Source organism: Bidens hawaiensis, unplaced genomic scaffold, assembly GCF_021521415.1.
Source record: "Bidens hawaiensis isolate Kalapana, Puna unplaced genomic scaffold, B.hawaiensis_p1.1 tig00043271_1, whole genome shotgun sequence".
NCBI classification, from domain to species: Eukaryota; Viridiplantae; Streptophyta; class Magnoliopsida; order Asterales; family Asteraceae; genus Bidens; species Bidens hawaiensis.
This window is the reverse complement of record NW_027505827.1, coordinates 109,041-118,577: the sequence shown is the minus strand read 5'-3', so window position 1 is coordinate 118,577 and position 9,537 is coordinate 109,041. Positions and strand designations below refer to the sequence as shown.

Here is a 9,537-nt window from a genome sequence, read left to right as displayed (position 1 = left end):
AAGAAACAATACTTGAATTTATATAAGGATACATATGCTACCCCAAAACATTAAAACATTAAAAAGGGGTGATGAAAAACTCACCTTAGTAATTGAAGTAGGAGAAATAAGAATAACTTGAAAGCGTCAAAGGAAACCGAAGCGGTCAATCCGTACTAACTATAAATAAGAAATAAACATGACTTTTAATGATTATTCTATCGGGAGTCTAGGGTTGATTAATAGCATGAATAATTTTAGAAGTTAGTTATTAATTTATTATAATTCATTACAAATTTTATGGCTCTTTGATTATTAAATTATTATTTATGTTTTAACGAAAATCGGTTATTAATATGGTTTTAAGTGTTTTAATGGTGAGAAAACGAAGTTTATACTTCCGAAATACTTAAACCATTGTTTATAAGTCGAAAATAAAGTTATTGTTTTAACAAGGCGATATTTAGGAAATAAAAGTTTACGTTATGTTTAATAAGCGATTTTTAATAACAACTTACGAAAACAAGAAACTTGATTTTTACATGTAAAATGGTAAGATATATTTTATAGTTAATTTACATAATTTTTATTTAATTTAAAAAGGTGTCTATAATTTTCTTTTGATTTTTAAATGATTAAAAATGGTTAAGAAATGGTTCAAAAATTAATTACAAAAATCGGTTGTGACCCGGGTTTTCATGTTATAAGTTCCATGTGTTACCAGTTGCTCTAGGGGGAAGACATCCACTTTGGCTTGGTTTTTTATTATTTATATATACTAACTAATTGGTTTAATTAAAGCTTTAATTACTTAATTAAAAAAAAACACATGGAATGCTTGACCCGGGTTTCGAACCCAGGTCTGGTCGCTGTCAGTATACACGCACAACCAACTGGACCAGATCAATATTCATTTTATGTATGATTATTATTAGTTATAAACTAAAACCCACTTCATCTTCTCCAATTGGAACCCTAGGTTTTCCAATTGGAGAATCCGTTCCATGTGCGGCCAAACTAAGTTAGGGGTTTTATTCCCCGTGTGAAAACTAACAGTTTGCATATTTTAATTGCCTCAAAAGGTTTTTGTTTGACGATGAACAAGTGTCTCGCTGGAAAATTTAGAAGTCTCCCAATTACAGAAAAATCAGTGTATTAGAGGGGGATTGAGAGGAATGAGCGAGTTGTAATGAAGCTAAGGGTCCTATTTATACTATCAGTTGGAGCGTGTACGCGTTAATACCATTAATGGTGAATCCCGTGAAATCCGGCGGCGATTACGGGGTGTTTTATAGCAAGGAATCACAATTAATTAGTCGGTTAATGTTTAATATTGACGGAGAATCGTATTTATATATTTAACACGGGTCAAAAATGCGTTAAACGGAGGATTGGGCTACCTCCGGCGTCGATTCCAGCGGTCGGAGGGTGGCCGGAAAAACGTGGGACGGGGGAATGAGGGTTGGGTTAATAATATATATTTTATTATATTTTAAATTCATATTTACACTTTAAACCCTGAAGTTTTAGAATCTTTTAAGTTGATAATTAATATTTAAATTTTCATTCTTAACCCTGGACTTTAATATTTAAGTTATGTAGTTTTCGGTTTTTAGATTATTTACGTGTTTAACCGGGTTATCGATACGCCTCGGGATTTCATAAATATATTGAACATAGTAATAAATGAACGAATGTTGAACATTAAGTGTCGAGAATACTTTATTAATGATAAACAATAATGATAATACATCGAAACGACCCAACGGGTCGGGTTACAAATACAAATACGAATCAGAAAATGACGAATGTCACACTCAACCACACTAGGTTCTACTTGATGATTTGCCACAGGCTCAGTCTGCTCATTGGCAACGTTGTCAGCCGACATGAATGAATCTGAATCCGAATCGGAGGCATCTTCAACGGTGACCAAACCAATAGTGTTTGATGGAGGAGGCATAACATTAACTGAAGCCGGTTGATTTGCTTCAGGTAATACATTCCTGTTTGGAGGACGAGCAGCCACACTGACATCTTCCAAGCTTCTTAACACAAAATGCATTAAGATTGACTGTTCATATGTGGTATGGACTGGTGCAACTACAACATGAGGGGCAACTGGTGTGACATATACTTCTCGAAACTGATGAAACAGACCTTCATAATCGAACATCCAATTTGAACCTGTGTGTGCCTCAGTGGGATTCATCTCATGCCAGTCAATATTGTACGATTCCACAATCACCTTTGCACATTTGTTGTACACCCGATGAGCACTCTTGTAAGCAGCATACCCGACAAAATAGCACTCATCCGCCTTCTCTGCAATTTTGGAAGTTGAGTTGGCGTTTGATTGGAGCAACGTGCATGGACATCCAAATGTCTTGATGTAATTGACTCGTGGCTTCGCCCCATGTAACATTTCGGTTTTTCCATATTCGTATTCGTATTTGTTTACCCGATTTGGGAATGTAATTCGGATCTTTCTTATCAATAATGCACATATTAGTAAAATAATTATGTTTAACTTAGTTTATGATTCCTTAACATTCAATCATGCCAAATAGCACTTAGAAACTCATAAAATAGCTTAAACTCACTAATAAATGCATTTTCGGAACTTAAGGGACTATAACTGTCAAAAATAAAAGTCTGGTAAGCGACACTCTTTCACGCGGCGTGAAAGAGAATGGTCTGATCCTTCACGTGGCGCGAAACATGCCTGGACCAGCCAGTTTTGGGTTCGTTTATCATTTAATGCTAAATCTTTCCCTAAACGACCCTAAATCACGAAAATTAAGTCGTAAGTTAATTAATTTACTATTGAAAACTGTCTAGGTTCAATTTCTGCAAGTCCATCAATATATCAAAGATTACAAGACCCGATTTCGTAATCAATATGTTATTCGTTTACCAAAACGAGTCGGTTTCATGTTCTACAAGTTGATATACTAACTATATAAACAAACTACAATTCCAAACCCTAGATGTTACTGAAATATTGATATCCCAGCCATCACTTTCACCATAACCTCGATTTGCCTCTCGTTTTTGGTATATTACTAGAAGTTGCAAGCTGCTGTTTGACTTTAACTCAGATTTCCTATCAACTCAATCATTGTCCGGGTAAGTTGTAAACTGACGAATGATTCATTATTACTCACTTGTCAATAACACTCAATCAATTTCTGAGGTTGAGGGGAATTAACGGGTCAATTTGACTCCGACCCATTAAATGGCAAATTGGTTAATAACTTTGAACAATCAATTTCTCATAATTCTGTTCGGAACCGACTTTCGGTCCAGAAGACTTTTATTTTTTTTTCGAGATTTTAAGGCTACTGAACAAAATCAGACTTCCGACTCGCTGTTCGGATTCTGGTCAGTACTAGCTCGCTTAAACGCTAATTTTCTCAAAACCGGAGATTTAGACATCCGTTTGGAACGAATCCAGTTATTTGTCTTACTGTTTCAGGTCTATTTGATTTACCTCAGTTGACGCGTTAAAGGACGATTCGCTTATTTTCATCATCTTTTATTCTTATTTTATTCACTCACCTAAACAATAAGGTGAGATTTATCATTCCCCTCTATTTTACCGATTTTAAAAAGTTTTGGGGACATATGGGTACTAATACCTTTTTTTATATTATATACATACACAAACTAGCAAACGTAATACTGTGTGTATTCGATCAAATGTTATTTGTTACTTGCTTAATTGTTTATTTTACCGCATTCGGAGAGGTCCATCACAATCACATTATAGTATGATCATACGACTGTCATAGTAGTCAATGCCCGCTCGCATGGCAATGGTCAATTGACACATTAATTGCTCATGGTTTGATTGTTTATTACCGCATTTATTTGTTTTGCTTATTTACATATATTATTGTATCATGAAAATGGTGATATTCTCACTCAACCTAGTGTTGACAAAATCTACTTTATTTTCTACACATATGTAGGTCACCAGTTGACTTGAAGTTTATGGTGAAGAACGCTTAGAAGGACCTTAGGCAATAAAACAAAGACTGTCTATATTTTATTTTGGTTGGAATTATTTACCTGTTTTGGCTTGTTTGCTATGTTTTGAATGGTTGTGAACTTTAATTGAAATAAATAAATTTAATACATATTGTCATATTCTTATTTTAAGATAGTACCTTTTGAGCTGTGAACCATCAGTTCGCACCCCGGCATTTCCGCCGTAAGTTGGGGTTTGAAAGATTGGTATCAGAGCTGAATGTTTTAAGATAGGTCGTTAGAAATGTCCTTGAAATATGCCTAGGACCCTATACGTGCTTATTTGACTGCCTTATGTGCTAATATGTGTTTACAGCTTAACTAAGAATTTATTTATTTATTTAATTATTGTGCAAAAACACAAATTTCGAGGCTATGCCTTACCTTCAAAATATTTTCAGAATTATTCTATTTTAGTAGATTGCCTTTTATTTTGGGAAATTCTTTAAGAATTCCTTTGTTTTGTTTTTACTCCCGCACCTTAAAGCATGGGAGTATGACATATTCAGTAGTAACTGTAAGGGGGAGGGAACTGTGAGTTGGCCTTGGCAAAATAGTTCCAAGAATGAAAGGTAAGAAACTATTCCTTACCAGGAAGATAACCTGACCACAGTACTCGAACCGATAGACCAAAGCGGAACAAATGTCATACGACCAAAACTTTAAGTGGTCAACATGAACGGTTTAAACGGTTACATTCCTTTTAAAAAAACCGAATTCACGATGATTCGTGGGTAAATTCGGGAAGGAATTCCAATATTTTATTTTTATTTATTTTAAAATGCTTAGTTGGGTGAAAAATCCATGACAATCCTACTATCCATTTCTCAACCCATTTTGATTTGATATTTGATTGGAAGTATCACCCGTGGTGGTTCACGAGATGCTCCAACTACTCATGGTTAGATCTGTTAATTAGTTGGGTCAGTTAAAATGCCATATAACGCTAATGGGCCGACCAACTCTATTGATTTGATAATTTATTATTTAGTTGGGTCAGTTAAAATGCAATGTAATGCTCATGGGCCGACCAACTCAATTGTTTTATAACTCTTTATTTTAATTGGCCATTAAAATGCCATGGAACGCTCATCGGAGGCCCATTTCATAAAATTTAAGTTGCGTTATTTAATTGGGCCAATTAAACTGCCATGGAACGCTCATGGGAGGCCCAAATCACAAATTTTATATTGCGTTATTTAGTTGGGCCATTCAAATTGCCATGGAAAGCTCATGGGAGGCCAACTCATTGGATGTGTTTTGTTATTTAAATTAGGTTCTCAAGATTCCACGGAAAGCCCAACCCAATAACATTTCATTTTTGGATTTTATTTTTAAAGTAAGCATTGCTTATTTATTCAAATATCTCAAAATCATTCACATTATTTTAACATCCGACTCTCCCTAAGTCATGATAAATCACTAGCACAACCATCATCTCATGAAATTCCACCTTTGGTCCCCGCAGAATGTCTTCTCTAATAAATCATCGTCGTAACCAACGACGTCCATCGGGTGCTCAAGATCGCCATCTGGCTGCTAGGATCACCAAAGAATTTGTTGCTGCTATACCTACGATTGTGACTCAGATCTAGAGTCTCAACTCGGATGGATCTGCTACTTCAGCTGCCCCGAGCGACTTTCACTACAAGAATTTCACTAGTGCTAAACCACCACCGTATCTTGGAGAAGAGAATGCCACTAAACTTCTGTAGTGGTTCGAGAGAATGGAGAACTTCTTCATCCACTGTGAATGTCCGAATGAAAAACGGAATAAGTTTTCCTCGAGCATCTTCGAAGAGCGAGCTCTCACATGGTGGAAAACTTTCAAGGCCCTCTAAGGCATTGAGATTGCTATGACTATGCCTTAGGAGGAACTCAAGGAGGCTATGAAGAAGGAATTCTATCCCGAACATGAACTGCAAAGGCTTGAGACTGAGTTTTGGGAACTCAAGCAGATTAGTGGTGATAACTCTACTTACTCAAATCGTTTTAAGAAGCTTAGTCTTCTAGTACCTCATCTTGTGACACCTATGTCTCCCGGTATTCGTAAGTATATTCGCGGATTGCCCACGATTTTCCATGATGTCGTGGTCAGTCGAGATCCTCTTTCCATCAAGGAAGCTATTGCTCTTGCTACCTCGTTGTTTGATATCCATGTCTAAGATGGAACCTTATCCCAAAAGGATTCCAAACCCGCTGCTGACAAAACCAAAGCCAAGTCCTCAACCAATGCTAAAGCTAAACCCAAACCCGCACAAAACAACAATTCTCACTGCTACAACAACCACAAACCTAAATCCAATCACCAAAACTATGTAGTTAACCAAGCCAACCATCAACCTCAAAACCAAAATGCTCCGAACAAGAGACCCTATACCAGACCTCACCCGTTATGCTCCATATGTAACCGTCATCATCCGGCTCAATCTCCTTGTCGTCTTTGCATTCAATGCAATCGTTACGGTCACCTTGCTAACGCTTGTCGTGCTCCGCCTAGTACACAAGCCATCCCACAACGGTCTGCTCAACCTGCTCCTAAACCCGTTACTACCCCATATGCTCAACCTGGTTCTCCTAACACCCGTGCTTGCTACAATTGAGCAGATCCTTGTCATCTCCGCAATATGTGCCCTCAACTAACCCATGCCCATCAAGCCCAAGTTATGCTGCACCCAACTATACCACTCATGATCATCAAGCCTAAGTCATGCCTGCACCTTACTACACTAGCTAAGCTTAACAAGTTCAAACCTACCAACCTCCGATCCCATAAAGTTTTGCACCTCACGCCTATACCCCTCAAGTCCCTCAGCTCATGGCTCCTACTCATGCAACTGTGCAAGCCCCTGCTATCCAAGCTTCCCCAACTAACCAAACTGCTCAAGCACCTCAAGGTTCTAATGGTCGTGCTTTTATGATGAATGTGAAACAAGCTCAGAGTTCCAGCGATGTGGTGAATGGTACGTTCTCTATTAACGATCATTCTGCTTCGGTGTTGTTTAATACCGGTGCCGATAAGAGTTTTATTTCTTTGGATTTTGCGTATATTATTGATAGGTTATCTAAGCCTTTTACTGTATAAGTAGCAAATGGGAACCCTATTATTATTGATTCGGTTATTCGAGGTTGTGTCCTAACTATCAATAAGGCCAAGTTCTGTATCAATCTTATTCCTGTGCAAATGGGTAGTTCTGATGTTATTTTTGGAATGGATTGGCTAACTCTAAATCATGTCAAAGTTGTATGTTTCGAGAAATTTCTTCGTATACCTCTTAAAGATGGTCGTATTCTTAAAGTTTTCGGTAGCGCACCTATTTCTAAGCTTAATCTCATGTCGTGTTTTCGAGCTCAGCGTTAACTTCGTAAGAAGTACGTTGCTTTCTTAGTACTTGTGGTTGAAAAGGATAAGTATAAGAAGACGATTCAAGGTATCCTAGTTGCGGTGATTTTCCAGACGTCTTTCCTAATGACGTTGCCGGACCTATTTTATTTGTGAAGAAGAAGGATGGTTTGCTCCGCATGTGTATTAATTATCGCGAACTCAACAAACTCACCGTCAAGAATCGTTACCTGCTCCCCCGCATCGATGATCTTTTCAATCAACTTCAAGGAGCTGCATGCTTCTCGAAGATCGATCTTCGTTCGGGTTATCATCAACTTTACGTTAACGAAGATGATATTCCCAAGACCGCATGCCGTACTCGATATGGGATTACAAATTTTGTGTTATGCCTTTTGGGCTAACCAATGCACCGCGGTTTTCATGGATCTAATGAACCGTGTGTGTAAACCATACTTGGAAAAATTCGTAATTATTTTCTTCGACGATATTTTGATCTACTCAAAATCCGAAAATGATCACATAGAGCACCTGCATACTATTCTCGACCTCCTACGGAAGGAACAATTGTATACCAAGCTTTTAAAGTGTGAGTTCTGGCTTAAAGAAGTTCAGTTTTTGGGCCATGTTGTCAACGACAAAGGTATCCACGTTGATCCCGCAAAGATTGAAGCCGTCAAGAATTGGAAAACACCCACTTCTCCCACCGAAGTTTGTTCTTTTCTTGGTTTTGCGGGATATTACCGTCATTTCATTCAGAATTTTTCGAAGATTGCGTTGCCCCTCACCGCTCTAACAAACAAGGGTAAACCTTACAAGTGGGGGTCAAAGAAAGAAGAAGCTTTTCAAACCCTTAACGACATGCTTTTCAATGTTCCCATTCTTGCTCTTCTCGAAGGTAATGAAGATTTCATCATTTTCTGTGATGCTTCTAATCAAGGTCGCGTTTGTGTTCTCATGAAATGAGGTAAGGTTATCACGTACACTTCGAGACAACTCAAGGTACACGAAAAGAATTATACGACACATGATCTCGAACTTGGTGTTGTTGTATTCGCCTTGAAAATTTGGAGGCACTATCTCTATGGTACCAAATGCGTGGTGTTTACAGACCATAAGAGTCTCCAACACATCTTTCATAAAAAAGAACTCAATATGAGACAACGTTGTTGGGCTGAGTTGCTTAGCGATTATGATTTTGAGATTCGCTACCATCCTGGTAAAGTAAAGGTTGTGGCAGACACTCTCAGTCGTAAGAGACAAGTCAAATCAGTTCTTCTTACTTGTGTTCTTATTCAAAGTGATTTCGAAGAGCGTATTCTTGACGCCCAACTCAAATCCGTCACCGAAGGCAACATGTATAGCGACATGTCGTGTGGTGTGGAATTTCAACTGGAATCTAAGCCCAATGGTTTGCTATATTTTATTAATCGCTTGCGGATTCTCGATTGTGATAATCTTCACATATTCATTATGGATGAAGCTCATAAGTCACGGTATTTTATTCATCCCGGTGCGGATAAAATGTACGCTGATCTTTGATCCATCTATTGGTGTCCCGGAATGAAGAAAGGCATTGCTCTTTATGTTTCTAAATGTCTCACGTGTTCTAAAATAAAATCCGAGCATCATCGACCTTTTGGTTTACTCGAACAACCTTCCGTTCCCTTATAGAAGTGAGAAGATATTGCTGTGAATTTTATTACTAAACTTCCTTCTACCCGAAAGCAACATGATAGTATTTGGGTAATCATTGATCATTTAACGAAATCTGCTCATTTCATACCCATTAAGTTAACATATTCCGTGGATCAATTAGCGCGAATTTATATGGAGAAATAGTTTGTCATCATGGAACTCCCTTAAACATTATCTCCGATAGAGATGGTCGTTTTACTTCTCGTTTATGAAAATCACTTCAGTTAGCCTTAGGAACTCGTTTAAATGTCAATACTGCCTATCATCCACAATCCAATGGTCAGTATGAGCGCACGATTCAAACTCTAGAAGATATGTTGCGCTCTTGTGTCCTCGATTTTGGGGGAAATTGGGATACTTATTTACCGATCATCGAATTCTCGTTTAACAACAGTTTTCATTCTAGCATTGGAATGGCACATTTCCAAGCCCTTTACGGTCGCAAGTGCCGTTCTCTGATTTGCTGGAACGAAGTCAGGGAATCT

At 37.8% G+C, this 9,537-nt stretch overlaps 1 protein-coding gene across 1 annotated transcript; it reads left to right on the top strand.

Moving 5' to 3' along the window:
• Positions 1-6,829: 6,829 nt before the first annotated feature.
• LOC143615487 (putative mitochondrial protein AtMg00860) lies at positions 6,830-8,320 on the top strand. The gene is made up of 2 exons (XM_077088601.1): positions 6,830-6,974; positions 7,962-8,320. Exons 1-2 carry the CDS (start codon positions 6,830-6,832, stop codon positions 8,318-8,320), a joined length of 504 nt encoding a protein of 167 aa, XP_076944716.1.
• Positions 8,321-9,537: the final 1,217 nt, after the last annotated feature.

Excerpts from the sequence above, each read along its gene's own strand:
- LOC143615487 (XM_077088601.1), top strand. The coding sequence starts at position 6,830 with ATGGCTCCTACTCATGCAACTGTGCAAGCCCCTGCTATCCAAGCTTCC. Across the intron at positions 6,975-7,961 it reads TTCCAGCGATGTGGTGAATG|AAGTTCAGTTTTTGGGCCAT; the intron begins GTACGTTCTCTA and ends TCTGGCTTAAAG.